Source organism: Galeopterus variegatus, unplaced genomic scaffold, assembly GCF_000696425.1.
Source record: "Galeopterus variegatus unplaced genomic scaffold, G_variegatus-3.0.2 Scaffold660, whole genome shotgun sequence".
NCBI lineage: Eukaryota > Metazoa > Chordata > Mammalia > Dermoptera > Cynocephalidae > Galeopterus > Galeopterus variegatus.
The window spans coordinates 309,412-325,077 of record NW_007726771.1 but is presented as its reverse complement, the minus strand read 5'-3'; the positions used below and the strand labels follow the sequence as shown (position 1 = coordinate 325,077).

The 15,666-nt window shown below is 41.7% G+C and overlaps 1 protein-coding gene across 1 annotated transcript in view; it reads left to right on the top strand.

Moving 5' to 3' along the window:
- PSMD11 (proteasome (prosome, macropain) 26S subunit, non-ATPase, 11) overlaps positions 1–15,033 on the top strand; it is a 30,082-nt gene extending 15,049 nt beyond the window's left edge. The window contains 9 exon segments of the mRNA XM_008571098.1: positions 2,651–2,902; positions 8,485–8,629; positions 9,509–9,569; positions 11,628–11,690; positions 13,217–13,342; positions 13,860–13,895; positions 14,164–14,215; positions 14,501–14,643; positions 14,763–15,033. Coding sequence (XP_008569320.1) covers positions 2,651–2,902; positions 8,485–8,629; positions 9,509–9,569; positions 11,628–11,690; positions 13,217–13,342; positions 13,860–13,895; positions 14,164–14,215; positions 14,501–14,643 — 878 coding nt within the window. The 3' untranslated portion in view covers positions 14,763–15,033.
- The last annotated feature ends 633 nt before the right edge of the window (positions 15,034–15,666 follow it).

Here is a 15,666-nt window from a genome sequence, read left to right as displayed (position 1 = left end):
CACCAAGTCAAGGGTTAAGATCCCCTTACCGGTCATCTTTTAAAAAAAAAAAAAAGAAATGAACTAATCTGTCAAATTTAGATAAATAAATGGGTCAGTTTTTAAGTTAAATCGAATTTAGAGCAGTAAAATCCATTCAATCGTAATAACAAATTTTTGTGTAATGTGTATCTACATTTTGCATATAGCACCCTGTTAAATTTCATATTTAGTTCTTTAAATTGCAAGTGTTTTACTGGCTATCACATTTACTACACAGATACTCCATGACTTACAATGGGGTTACGTCTGATAAACCCATCATTTAAGTTGAAAATAATTGTAAATCGAAAATGCATTTGATACATGTAATCTACCGAACGTCATAGTTTAACCTAGCCTACCTTAAATGTGCTCAGAACATTTACATCAGCCTACAGTAGGGGAAAATCATCTAACAGAAAGCCTATTTTATCATCCAGTGTTGAATATCTCCTATAATTTATTGACTACTGAAAGTGAAAAACAGAATGGTTATATAGGTACTCGAAGTACAGTTTCTACTGAATGTGTATTGCTTTCCCACCATCATAAAGTGGAAACATTGTAAATTGTAAAACATCGTAAGTCAGGGACTTTCTGTATCTGCTTATAATTATATTTAAAATATATTTTAAAAATCAAGAAATTGGGTGCAAATATGTTTGGAAGTCAGAGAGGGCCAACTGAAGACTTTTCCCTATGTGGCCTTTATATATATACACTGAAATCTTCCCCGGCTGCTGGTTTTTATTAATGGGTAGATCTAAGCTGTTTTCCCCAGAGAGAAGAGCATGGCTTTTATGATCTATTAGGTTGAAAAAAATTGCCAATATTCAATTTTTATAGTGCAAAATGGCAATTTTATATGGTTCAAACAAATAGCATTAAAAAGAAAACAGCTTTAATGAGATATTGTTCACATATCATAAAATTCACCCTTTTAAAGTATGTAATTCAGTGGTTTTTAGTATATTCACTAAATTGTGCAACCATTGTCACTACCTAATTTCAGAATGTTTTCATTACCCCAGAAAGAAACTCCCTACAGTAACTTTTCACTCATTCCCCAGTCCCCCACCCCTACCCTATCTTCAGCCCTAGGCAACCAGTAATCTACTTTGTGTCTCTGTAGATTTGCCTATTCTGGACATTGCATATAATGGAAACATTCAGACAGGCCCTTGATCTGTGGACTTTTGTGACTGGCTTCTTTCACTTAGCATGTTTTCAAAGTTTATCCATGTTGTAGCATGTATCATTACTTCATTCCTTTTTATTGCTGAGTAATAGTCCATTGTATGGATATGTTATATTTTATTTATCCATTCATCAGTTGATGGACATTTGGATTGTTTCCACTTTTTGGCTATTATGAATATTGCTGTGAACAGGTTTTATGTGAACATGTTTTTCTTTTGGGTATATACCTAGAAGTGGAATTGCTGGGTCATATGGTAACTGTTTAGCTTTTTGAGAAACTGCCAAGCTGTTTTCCAAAGTGGCTGCATCATTACTTTCTCACTAGTAGCATTATGAGGGTTCCAGGTTATCCACATTCTCACCAGTGTTGTCTTTTGTTTTAACCATCCTAGTGTGTATGAAATAGTAACTCATTATGGTTTTTGATTTGCATTTCTCTAATGATGTTGAGCATCTTTTCATGTACTTATTGGTCATTTGTATGTCCTTGAAGAAATGACTCTTCAAATCCTTTGCATATTTTTTAGTTGGGTTATTAGTATTTTATTTTTTATTCTGGATACAAATCCCTTACCAAGTATATGATTTGCAAGTATTTTTTCTTGTTCTGTAAGTTGTTTTTTTCACTTTCTTAATGGTGTCCTTTGAAGTATATTTTAATTTTGATGAAATCCTATTTTTTCTTTTGTTGCTTATGATTTTTGTGTTATACTAAGAGATCATTGCCTAATCCAAGGTCACAAAGATTTACTCCTATGTTTTCTTCTGGAAATTTTGTAGGTTTAGCTTTTACATTTAGGTCTTTGATCCGTTTTGAGTTAATTTTTGTATGTGGCATAAGTCTGTTTGGATTTGATATTCTCATCTGAGATGGGGGAAGGTGTATTTGGAGAACATTGACATACTCAGAACTCTTTATTTTCCCCACCAACCCAGTGTTCATCGTATAGTCTTGTAATCACTGGACAGGAAGAGAGTGAGATCAAGGGCCTGTCTGAATTGCATAACTAGTTTTAGCCTTTTATGGGTAGACATTCCCACTGTATTTAAATCTTAGGCATAAGCTTATAGGACTCTTGTCTCTAATGTCCTTAGGAAGCAGAAAGTTTCAAAGACATGTGTTTCTCTTTTAGAAGATAGTACATTAATGGACAGGAAGAGAGTGAGATCAAGGGCCTGTCTGAATTGCATAACTAGTTTTAGCCTTTTATGGGTAGACATTCCCACTGTATTTAAATCTTAGGCATAAGCTTATAGGACTCTTGTCTCTAATGTCCTTAGGAAGCAGAAAGTTTCAAAGACATGTGTTTCTCTTTTAGAAGATAGTACATTAATGGACAGTTTAATTCTTGCATGGGGTCTGCAGGTAACCTTTTTTTGAGTTCAGGCAAGTTTCTTTATCCTGAGTGTTATGAGGGTAGGAGAGTAGATGTTACACTACTAAGGTTATGGCTAACAAAGGGGTATATATCTTTTCTTTCTCCAGGTTCTCAGCTGCTACGGGAGTTAAAAAAGATGGATGACAAAGCCCTGTTGGTGGAAGTACAGCTTTTAGAAAGCAAAACATACCATGCCCTGAGCAACCTGCCGAAAGCCCGAGCTGCCTTAACCTCTGCTCGAACCACAGCAAATGCCATCTACTGTCCCCCTAAATTGCAGGCCACCTTGGACATGCAGTCAGGTAACACTTGTAGCTACTCCTGAAATGGGTTTTTTTAGAGCTCATCTTATCTTACAGGTGTAAGAAATGGAAGTTGAGGTTGGAGAATAAAATTGGCTGATTTGGCTCAAGCTTCCCCAAAGAAACCGAGTAGAAGGCTGCCTTTCTAACCAGCTGACCCCTCCTATTAACTGCCTAAAATATATTAAGAATATGCTTATCAGTGCTCGACCAGGCAGCCTGACTGTTAGAGCCAAACCCATGAGAAGTCTCAGGCTTAAAAGACTCCCTTAACTTTCCTGTTAGTCACTTACTCAGAATGGTAGCATTTTTCTTTCTTTTTTTTTTTTTTTTCTAAAAAGATGACCGGTAAGGGGATCTAAACCCTTGACTTGGTGTTGTCAGCACCACGCTCAGCCAGTGAGCAACCGGCCATCCCTATATGGGATCCAAACCCGGGGCCTTGGTGTTGTCAGCACCACACTCTACCGAGTGAGCCATGGGCCGGCCCTAGCATTTTTCTTTAAGACTGGCCTAACTCAAGTCTGTTAGCTTTTGGAGATCTTTGTAAAGCTTTTGGACTTTTCCAAAGGGCCTCAGATCAGGGCTGAGGAAAGATACCTCAATTTTAGCTGAATGCAGTGTGTAGCTTTCTTATAGAGTGTGAATATTGGGGCTAGGAGGCCATGGATTGGCAGGTGGAATACTTTTTCTTGTATTCAGCAGCGTTTTTACTGGAGCCATCATTATTGAAAGAGCACTGTAATTGGAGGTGGAAGACTAGTTTAAGTGCTGGTATTACCTCTCTCCTCTGTTAAAGATAATGTCTCCTTTACTTGCCTCTCAGGGGTATTGTGATCTAGGATCAGGCTTTCCTAGGTTGACATTTTGATCTGCCAGTTCCTAGGTGTGTGACTTTGGGCAAGTTAATGTATCTTTAGCTTTATCGTTAGCTCATCTGTAACATGGTGACGTTAATTGTACTTCATAGGATTATGGTGAGGATTAAATGAGATGGTAAATATTAAGCTCTTGTCACAATACCCAGCTTTAACCAAATATTGGCACTTTCCTTAAACCGCTACTTTATTAAATCTGTTTCCTTCTTTCATGGTCAAGAGATGAACTTGCATCCTATTTTTCAAAGGAAATAGAGGCCATTCTTATGTGAGTTCTCTTTATTTCTCTTTCTTCCACAAAATTTGTATCACTATCCATTTTTGCCCTTTAGGAACGATCTTTCTGCCTCTCTGTTTGTTCCATTCTTCACTCAGATCTTCTCAGTCTTTGAACTGCCCCAGCTGAAAAACCACAGCCCTTTCTCCTTTTAAAATTGCTGTCTTTCCCTTTCTGTCAAGATTCTTGAAAAGGGTGAAAGAGTATCCTTACTTTGGTGTCTCTGTTGACTCTTTGAAAGAATAAGTCAATAACCTGCTTATAATCTCTGATTTCTGGGGGAATTCAACCCTATTGAACACCGTAGGCTTCCTTGACATCATACTCTTCTTGGTTCTCCTTCCTTGACTAATTAGTTGTGGCCACATTTTGTTGTTTCCTTTTCCTCTGACTGCCCCCTATGTGGGTGTTCCTCAGTGCTGCTTTTTTAGTTCTTTTCCCTTCCTGTTCTCCTTGTTTTCTATCTAATCCCACACCCTTCCTGTTGCTTTAGCTGCCACATAACACTAATGGTCTCCTCATCTAGATCTCCAGTAGTTTCCCTCTTTCCTAAATTCTAGATCTAGGTTTCCAGCTGTTTAGTGAATGTGCATACCTAAGTATCCCGTAGGTATCTCAGTCTCAACCTATCAAAAACCAAATTTATTACCCAGCTGTTTCTGCATTTCCCGTCTTAGTTAACAATATCATTATTGACTTAATTGCTCAAGCTATTGTCTTTAGAGTAGTTTTGACTCTTTCCTCTTTCTCACCCATCATATCCAGTTACCAGATCATGTTGAATCCTGCCTCTAAATCTGCCCTTTCTTTTCCATCTCTACAAGCCACCGCTCTAATTAAGGCCCAGACCACTGGAGTAGTCTTTCACTGGTCTGACTGTCTCTAGTCACTTTTTCCAATCCATACTCCTGATTGGCCCCAGTGTCATTTTTCTGTAACACAAATCTGATCATATAACTCCTTGCTTAAAATTCTCCAATGATTTTCTATTATTCCCAGTCTAAATTTTACTTTAATACGGCATTCAAAAGGAAGGTATCCTCTCCTTTCATACTCATCTCTGGTTTTCAGACCTAGTCACCAAATGACTTCATATCCTCTGGGTACTCCATGCTGTTTCCAGCTTCCGTGCCTTTTTATATTTTGTCTACTCTGCTTGGAACTCCCCTTTTACTTTGTCCCCATGGCAAACTTCTGCATATCCTTCTAGATCCATCTCAGGTGTCCCCTCTGTAATACTTCTTCGTTTTTGGACTTCCCTACCAAAGGTATATTCTTTTGTACATTTTATGGTATTAATCTCCTTGTTTCTGTTCCAGTAACCATCTTTTAGCCAGACTATGAGCTCCATGAGGGCCCTGTTCATATCTATTTCCTCTTTAGTAGCTGTATCAGTTTTTCACACATGGTAGGCTATTAATATTTTGTGTTGAATTAGTGACAGTTTAGTTTTTTGTTTAACAGTAAACCTTAAATGCCAACCATGATATTCATAGTGCTCATGTGGACCCTTTTTACTAATGTGTTTGGGAAAGTAGTATACCAATTCTTGGGCCTTATTTTACATTTTTTTTTTCTTTAAACCAGACTTATTTTGGATCTGGGCTATTCTCTCCTATTTCTGTATTGGGAGGTATGAGAAAATGGGGATATGACTCATTTATTTTAGCAGCATTAATAGTTTGTTGAGTTCTTAAGAGGGCTCTTCTTGGCTGCAGAGAAGGGCAGATTTTTCTCCAGGCCTCTGTAGTTAAGAACTGTGGTAGAAAAAGGATCTGATTCCTCCATCTTCAAAGTGGGAGGCTTCTTAGGTAGTGTAAAAAACTGGAGGATGTCACATATCACTCAATAAATGATTAAGTCCGAAGTTCCCAGCTGGTGTGCCATGCACCACAGGTATGCTACAAGTGGGTTAAAGGTGTGCTAAAACATTGATCCTTTGGGACCACGTGTAAGCTGCTTCATCCTTTTACTCTAGTGTGCTAAATACTTTTTAATGTGTAACTTGATGTTAAGAAGCACTGTGGTAAACAAATGGATGGGGCCAAGGTCTGTAATTTCATAAGGGTCTGGAGCAGAGTTAGAGCGAATATACAGAAGTGCAGAATCTTAGGGCTTAGATGCCTCCCAAGCTATAAAGAACTAATTTTTATGTTATTCCAAGTGATAGCATAGGTTTGGAAGTAATAGCAGGTTCAATCAATGCTAGGCTCATTGGGAGCAATCCAGCTTCTAAACAGTAGAACATTGGTTAGGTAAACTATGGTAAATAAGCCTAAAGAAATACTACCTAGCTACGTACAATTAAGTTCATGGATGTGGCATTATGTGAAATCTATGCACTGATTCCATCTAGGCAAAAGTGCATCTATAAATGACAAATATTTGAAATGAAATTATAAGAGGTTGGAATTTTTTCCCCATGAAAGCTGCTTAAGTATAAACATGTCAAGCTTAGAAAAGCTATCTTAAAGTAGTTGAGATTATTATTATTTTAAAAAATTTTTATTTTATCATAATTGATTATACATATTTTTGGGACTCAACGTTGACATATGTTGATCGAATCAATATTACTAGCATATATATTGTTACAAATTGTACTTATTCTTTATGCTCCTTGGCCAGTCTCTCCCCATGCTCTTCTCCCCGCCCCCCACCCCCAATTATCCTAGATTTCTTCTCTCCTTCTGAAAGAGTAATGGTTACTCTGTTGATTTGTTGTCTACATAATCTGTCCAGTGCTGAGAGGTGTGTTCAGGTCTCTCAATATTATCATGGAGCAAATGCTTCTTCTGTCACTCTAGAATGGGCTTTGTGGAGAGAGACATCCTCTTCTTTTCTTTGGTGACTCTCCTTGTGACGATGCACTCCAGTGGCTGGTGACTCTCCTTGTGACGATGCACTCCAGTGGCTGGTGACTCTCCTTGTGACGATGCACTCCAGTGGCTGGTGGACCATCTGCATGGTGGTTGTGACATCTAGCCGCTTTTGCGGCAGCCGTGGTTATTGTGGTGGCTGTGGTGGGCCACCCACCTGGAGGTGATGTTTTTGGCATGCTCCTTGGTGCTGGCAGTGTGCCTGGTGGGGTGGGGGGGTCTGGTTCCTGGATCCATGCCTCAGGACCCCGAGCAGGCCCCGAGGCGCTGGTGGTATGCCTGGGCCAGAACTATTTTTTTGTCCTTTGCTTACTTCTGAAATGGGGGAACTTCCATGTGGGTATCAGTACTTGAGCTGTGTGGTTTACCTAAATTGCTGCTTTGCTGCTGATTCCATAGAGAAGGCTTTTTGTGGAGTTCAGGTTTTAATGGTTGACTTTATAGGTACTTCTGGCTCTCCAGAGACCCAGTGCACCTGGGTTGTGTAGAAACTCTGATCTGGGCCTGAGTCTTTTCATCAAACTGCATCCCCTGCAATTCTGTGTTCCTGACCAGTCTCCTCTGAGTGGTCCTACGCTGATTGGGAGGCAGATCAGCTGTCCTTGGTGGGCCCGTCTCTCCCACTGCTCGTGTTGCAAACACTTCCCATGGGATGGACCATGTGCTGGTCCCTTGCAATGACTCACTGGCCTCTGAGTGGCTCCTTTTTTTCAGTTGTTCTGGCTCCTCGCTCCAGTGTGGGTCCATGGGAACCCTGTTAGTGGTCTTGCTGGCCTGGGGGCCACCAAGTCCCTCTTCTCCCCTGCTGCCTCCGAGCAACTTCATCCAAAGGGCACAAGTGTGGCTTTTGCCAGCTCTTGGTCCGTGCGCTGAGCAGCTCCAAGCCTTAAAGTGGCTGTGGCATGAAATGGTTGGGGTGGTTTTTTCTTTTTCTCATCATGGCTTCTCCTGCCTTTATGAACTCTGTAGGTCTCTCCTTCTCTTCCCCTGAGCTCTAGTGGCCCCAGCTTGGCTGTTGTTACTTTTTTAGAGTTGTAAATTGGTTGATTTGTGGGAGAGAGTGACGCTGGGGACTGTCTATTCCGCTATCTTGACCGGAAGCCCCCAGTAGTTGATATTATTAAAACAGGTCATTCAGGCAGTCTAGGGATGTGCGGGTAAACTCCCTCACCTGTGAAGGTGATATCATGGAGGGTAAACATGGCTTTTTCCAGTGGCTCCAACAGATAGCAGGAGTAGAATAGTGGTGAGAAGCATGGGAGAAAGATGGTACACTATGTGGTTTTTAGAATTCCCTTTGAGTTGGCTGTAACTCCTTTGGGAATTTATATTGGCAATATGACAATACAACATTGGGCTTGGAGGCCAAAGACCTGGGTTCTAATTTCAGATCTCAATAGCTGGCTGTGACTTTGGGCAGGTCCTTCATCCTTTTCTGACCTCATCAATAAGTTTATGTGTTGGGTAGATTTCTAAGACCCTTCCCAGCTCTGATCTTTAATGGGTTTTATTTTATATGGTTCTTACTGCTTTCTTTTTATTGCTCAGGTATTATTCACGCAGCAGAGGAGAAGGACTGGAAAACTGCGTATTCATACTTCTATGAGGCATTTGAGGGTTATGACTCCATTGATAGCCCCAAGGCCATCACATCTCTGAAGTACATGTTGCTGTGCAAAATCATGCTCAACACGTAGGTGTACATTAACTCTGGAATATAAGAATTCAAGTCCTTCAGCTAAGTCTGTCTGCCTTGGGTAGCAGTAGCTGCAGCTTCTTGGGCTGGTTGAGGTAGCGTGGGAGGATCAAAGGTATTCAGAGCACTGTGGCTTGGTAGTCTTTCAGAATCAGGGGGAGAGATTTTAGAAATCTGCTCAGCCCCTTGTGGAGAACTCGAATCCTTCAGATACTCTCTCATCATAGATGCTGAGCACAGGTCAGAGGATCAGGAAATAACTTATACAGACTGGCACTAGCCAACTGGGTGACCTAGAATGGGGGAGGGAAGGGTTAAGGAAAGGTTTGAAAAAGTGGATAACAAAAAGTATGACAGATCTTCTTATAAAGAAGTCTACAAAAGTATCCAAATTCTTTTGGGAATAAATGAAATACTGACTGGGACTCTTGAATCTTGGATTACACAGGGGTTGTGTTTCATTAAGACCAATTATAATGGGATTTGACTTCTACTTATCATCCTGTCTATTGGGTCTATTGCTTTTGGTAGGTTCAGTTTGGCTTTCTTTTTAACGTTGGAATTTTTCTACTCTTTAGTACTGAGCGTTGGCCCAGAGTGGAGAAAACCTAGTTCTCCAACTTGAGGGGCACATTGGTAGGTTCAGTTTGGCTTTCTTTTTAACGTTGGAATTTTTCTACTCTTTAGTACTGAGCATTGGCCCAGAGTGGAGAAAACCTAGTTCTCCAACTTGAGGGGCACGTGGGTTTAGGGGTTGGGGCTTATTATCTCTGTGGGCAGTCTTCACGGTGGAATTCTGGTAAAACCAGATTCACTTAAACCTGTGCTTAGAAACATAACATCCTGGAGCAGTTGACGAACTATGTTTTTTTCTAGCCCAGAAGATGTCCAGGCTTTGGTGAGCGGAAAGCTTGCACTTCGATATGCAGGGAGGCAGGTAAGGAATACCTCGACTGTAGTTCTGCTCACTTTGAGACCAGCATGTTGTAAGAGGCACAAAGTTCAGTGAAACAAGTGCTTTTCAGGTCTCCATTCAACTCTTTTCCTTCTCCCCACTGCTTCCTTCCCTTAATCCCATTCAGTGTGTTTCCTCTACTGTTGAGTTCCTGGCCTAGAAAGTCACTATTTGGTGCTCTTAGGGACATCAGATAGTCTGAGAGACTTACAGAACTGAACTGTAGCACTTGTGGTGAGTTAGGCCGCATTTAGCTTTGACCAGAAGATTTATCTACCATGAGCCTGACTTGCAAATTTAACAAGTGCAGAACGTGAAATCTTGGATTCTTTGAGTCAGGATCTGGTGTATAAGTGCTTTAGGGAGGTGAAATTGCATGATGCAGAAACTAGGTTTTGAGACTTGCCCAAGTGCTTCTCAGATCAGTACCTTTCCATTCATACCTTGAATTTTGAGTATGGTACACAAAGAGGCCCTTTTTGTGGTAACTTAATGCCTGAGTGGGTATGAGTGTGACTTCTGAGAGCGAACAGTTGTGATCTGTGTAAAGATGATGTCTCAGATGTCTGGATCATTCCTTCTCAGTACTTTGCTTGATTATCACTAGTAAAGTAAAAGTAATCTGTCTGGATTTCAGATACAGTTGTCTCTAAACCGTAGACAGATGGGCTATCTCACTATATCTCTGGAAGAATGGCCACAACAGGTGATTTCTTCTTTCTCTCTAAGTGGCCCTAATTGGCTTTTCATCAGCAAAAGTTTTAGCTCAGCTCCTAGTTTTGCCTTGTAGAATACTGGTTATTACTGTAGTGAAAGCTGTACTACTTTCATTAGAACTAGAGTTTAGGAGATAGGCTCAGAGAGGTCAAGTGTCCAGGACAAGGTCGGGTAGAATAAATAGTGGAGCCAGACATTGAGCTTGGCTCTAAGTTCCAGGCTTTTCTCATTATGACATCTGTTTTGTCTATAGGACAAATTCTGAAGGCAAACTACATTCATGATTAGCTTTGCACCATTTAGTCTGTTGTATAAGACACATCATCCTTCTTTAAGTATGGAGGCCGATACAAGAGGAGCTCCTTCCTTTGTACCTTGATGACAGCTTTCAAGCAGGAGTCAGGCTGATGAGTGAAGGATCAGTGCTGCAGATTTATTGCTGAGTGGAGACTTGATAGCTTGGGCAGTTTATAACCATGTTAGAAGTTGCCTTCAACCATTGATTGTACCTTTATCACTCTGGGATTTTAACATTCCATGTAATCTGTAGAATTTTGATGCCTCAACCCTAATGAAAGTAGACCTTGTTCAATGCCTTGCACCAAACCTAGCAGGATGAATCTTGATACAGCGCAGGTATAATCAGGTCTAAGGAAAGAGTTTGGGTGTGTATGGAGAGATAAGTCTTAGAGGAAAGGGAAAGAAATCACAGTTCTCTTGTCATTTTACCATTTAGCTTGTCATCTTTAGAGAATGCTATATTAGGATTTTTTTTGGAAAACCTTCTGTTTTCTAGTTCTCTTGTCATTTTACCATTTAGCTTGTCATCTTTAGAGAATGCTATATTAGGATTTTTTTGGAAAACCTTCTGTTTTCTAGCATTTTTTTTTTTCCTTTTTGTCTTTTTTCGTGACCGGCAACGGATCGCAACCCTCAGTGTTGCGCCCGGACCGGACCGGGACCGGCAACGGGATCGCAACCCTCGGTGTTGCGCCCGCACCTCGCTCAGCCAGTGAGTGGCCGGTCTGTATGTGGGATCCGAACCCTTGGCGGGAGCGCCGCCGCGTTCCCAAGCGGCGCACTGTAGCAGTGCGCCACCGGGCTGGCCCACATTTTTAAGTTACTTAAGATTTCAGAGGGAAACTGGTTGGCCTACATTGGTATACTTCTAGCTTTTCCTCTCAGGCCTCTGAAGAAGATGGTGGGGCGGGTTCTTCCCTGTAGCAGAAGTCATGTGGACAGAGCAAACTGCTAATGAGACTTTTTGGGTCGATGTGAGTGTGCAGAATAGATCACTTTCATGATTTGTCTCTTTCTTCTCAGACAGAAGCATTAAAATGCGTGGCTCAGGCTAGCAAGAACAGATCACTGGCAGATTTTGAAAAGGTGAGCATGATATTGGGTTGGTAGGGAATGGGTAGAGGAGAGGGACATTTAAGTACTTAAAAAAAAAACTTTAAAAAATAATTATAGTTTTACAAGGAGTTGTAAAGATAGTTCCATGATCCCACATACACTTTAGCCAGTACAGTATCAAAACCAGGAAATAGTTAAGCACTTTTGTGCAACGCAATTTGTTGAATTGATGGTATAAATTATATATGTTATTTATATAGGAGGATACCTTAAAAAGTTTGTGGAAAAACAGAATTAGAAGATAATATAAATCTTTTTGTGAACTTTTTGAAGTACCCTCATACAATATCTTTGAGTTTCAAAAACTTCTTTCTGTCATCCTTTTTTCATTTTGACTTTCCACGACTGTCCTATATTATCTCCATTCTATGGTTGAGGGAACAGGGATTCAGGAGGATGGCCAAAGTCACACAGCTAAGTGTCAGGGTTTGACTCCAAGCCCAGTGCTTGTTCTACACAGCACAATATTCCTTCAACTCCAGAAATGCCAGGTCTGCTTCTCTGGACAAAAGAGAAGGCTTGATGTGATATTTGGACTGAAAGAAAGTTCCCCAGGATGATGTTCTGGCTTCTTTGACTCCTATGCCTTTTGCTCATGGTTTGGGAAATTTCAAAAAAGGAGAAAAACTTGTCTAAGCCTTAGGGTAAGACTTGTATATTCTTTTCTGAACCTCCCTCTTCTTAGTCTGTATATAATAATCAACTTAATAAAAGCAAAACCTAGATCCAGAAAGAAAAACTTAGTGTGGATGGAGACTTGACTGTGTGGCTTTGTTCTCAAGACTCATCATCTTCCTGGAGGGTTGTTATCAATTCCTGTTGTTCCTCACTTGGCATGATTTACATGCTTCCTTTAATATGTCATGGCACAACTGACATGAGGCTAGGATATTGAGACCATTACTAAAGATAAATAAATCACATAAATGAGTAAACAGTCTAGATCGTTTTATTGCAGTGTTTGGGATGTTTGATGGAATACTTCTATTCTGTGTGGTTCCTTGGAAAAAGGGTTCTGTGATCAGATATTTGAAACAAAATTAGAAAGGTATTTTTAATTACAGAGCCATACTATACTGATGTTCTTCTTAAAACTCCCAACAGCTAGTTGTGGAATTCAGTATTTCCCATTAATTAAATTCAGTATTCTCCCCACCCGTCCCCATGGAGACCCTGTTTGGTGGAACACATGCTGAGAAATGCTTGTGTAGGTAATTTGGCTCGCAAGCTGAGTTGCTTTTGGGTCTTATGTGTTTTGAGCTGTTGATGTGAGGCTTTTGGACAGAAAGATGGTGCCTAGGGTGGCTTCACCATACAGTTCTTGATGTTCTTTTTCTTCTGTTATCTGTCATGGGTTTTATTTTATCTCCCCAAATCTTCTAGAATTTCATTCAACCATGAAGTTATAAGGGCCAGCAGACTACTTAGGAACCTAGGAGTAGCATGACTTCGAAGTGCTTCTCTGTGCCAATCTCTGTGACTGGATCTTTTGGCAGGCCCTGACAGATTACCGGGCAGAGCTCCGGGATGACCCAATCATCAGCACACACTTGGCCAAGTTGTATGACAACTTACTGGAACAGAATCTGATCCGAGTCATTGAGCCTTTTTCCCGAGTACAGGTAAGAACCTTCCTGGGGACTCTAGCTGTTTCTGACTAGGCATCTTTGTTATACTTCCTCCCTTCCCACTCCTGTCCAAAATAGGAACTTACTTCCAAGGGTGTGCCTGGTGGGCAAGAGGCTATCAAGAGCTTGGGCTTCTCTTGATAGGGAACAAGAGTTGCGGAGAGAAGGATGCTATGGGGTAGAGGCTTGTGAGATTGCACCCTGTTTGTGTCCTAAGTGCAGGCTCCCCCTTGCTTTTGTAGTCACTATGTACGTGGTAAATGTTTTCCATATTGGGTGTTTGGGAGAGGAGTGTGCTTATTGTGTGTGTAGTGATGAAGGGCAGACAGATGGACAGAATACAAGAGACCTAAGCATGGCCAAGGAGAATCTTGCCCTATAGAGATGTTCAGCAGGATTTCAAGAGATATAGCAACCCCCCAACCCCCACCTTCACCATCCCCCCTTTTACTTTTGTTTGGAGGCAAAAGTAAAACTTTCAGTGTTGATGTCTCTTTGCCTTTCCTTTTAGATTGAACACATATCTAGTCTCATCAAACTCTCCAAGGTAAGGAGTCCTGAGGCAGTCGTGGGGGTAGGGATGGGAGAAAGGGTGGTGCAGAGGGGCTGGCATTTATTTGCACCTAGTGGACCTTATTAGAAAGCTTCCAGACTTCTCAGTGGAGAATGGGGAACATGGGCTCAGAGCTAGAGATGCATTATTGCTGTTTTGTTTTTAATTCGTTTGTCCTAAGACCCTTTCTATAAAGCTTTCATGGCAGGGTGATCTCTGACTAGTGGATACTGGTCCCTTTAATCATGTGCTTTGATTTTAGGCTGATGTGGAAAGAAAATTATCACAGATGATTCTTGACAAGAAATTTCATGGTGAGTGACAGTCACACAGGCAAGGGGGCTGGTGGTGGAGACAAGATGGTTGAAGAGGTTTATCTTTAAAGAAGATGTTCTATTTCTTTCTCCTGATGGTTCCCTGGAATCCTTGCCCCTCTTCCCCATATGAGTGTTTAATAAACTTGCAAATGGAACAGGGAAACCAGTTCTATTTCTCTTCTTTTCTGGAGAAAGTGAGGCAGCTAGGGAGCGGGCTGCTTCACAAATGCTTTTGTGTCTAATCTCTTTTTTTCACCTGGGTTGCCCTTCTGTTTCCTGCAGGGATTTTGGACCAGGGGGAGGGTGTCCTGATTATTTTTGATGAACCCCCAGTAGATAAAACTTATGAAGCTGCTCTGGAAACAATTCAGAACATGAGTAAAGTAGTGGATTCTCTGTACAACAAAGCCAAGAAACTGACATAGGTGAGTGCTGGCCCCAGGACCCAGGGCCAGGCAGTGCTGACTTTTGCCTGTCGAGACTGAAAGCTCCTCCTGGTGTCCTCACGGCTTCCTGATTGACACTGCTCTGTCTTCTCTTGCAGAGTTGGATCTGTAGCGGTCCTTTGGAGAGTGTGTGTGGCGGGAGAGTGAAACCTTGGGGGAAAATGCTAGGAGATTCTTTTTTCTTTTTGTTCTACTTTTCGCTCGGAAAGTTTTTAAATCCTCATTTGGTGCATCTGTATTCCAGCCGATAGGTGTGCCAGTTTTCATGTAATCTTTACTGGCCCAACTTGGGAGTGGGGAAATTGCTTAAAAAAAAGAAAAAGGAAAAAAAAAAGATTATTCTAAATAAAAGGAAAAAGGCTTACACTACCTAAAGCTGTGCTCTCTGCCTCCTGGGAGAGGGCCACAAAGCCAGGCACCCCGCCAGCCACTGGGGGTCCTAATCTACCTGCTGGGTGTCACCTCTCCTCTTCAGAATTGGGTGTTTGCTGACCATCAAAAGCAATGACTTTTTATTCTGTTTGTACTGAACCAAAACAAACTGTGTGTAGACTGCTGTTTTCTTTTTTATTTGAAATGAGACATTTCGGTGTTCTTTCCCCTGCCATATGGCCTGTCCACCCTTCCCTTCTCCCAACATTGGCTCCAGCAAACTAGCCGAAGGTCCCGCCGCCGCCACCACAGCAGCAGCAGCAGCAGCAGCAGCAGCAGCACCTGCAGCACCTGCACGGCTCCACTCTGATGTGTGAAGGAATGGGGACAAAGCCAGGAGCTAGTGTCCACCACGGCCACACGGGGAGCAGTGTGGGCCCTTAGCCCCCAGGGGGCCTGCTGTGCATGTGGCTTTTTTTTAACACAGTAAACTAGATTAGACGTCAGTGTTTTAATTGCTCCTCTCCTTTCCTCTCTCCTCCTCTCCCTGCCTCTCCCTTCTCACCTCCCCCCCCCCCCCCCCCCCCCCCCCCCCCCCCCCCCCCCCCCCCCCCCCCCCCCCCCCCCCCC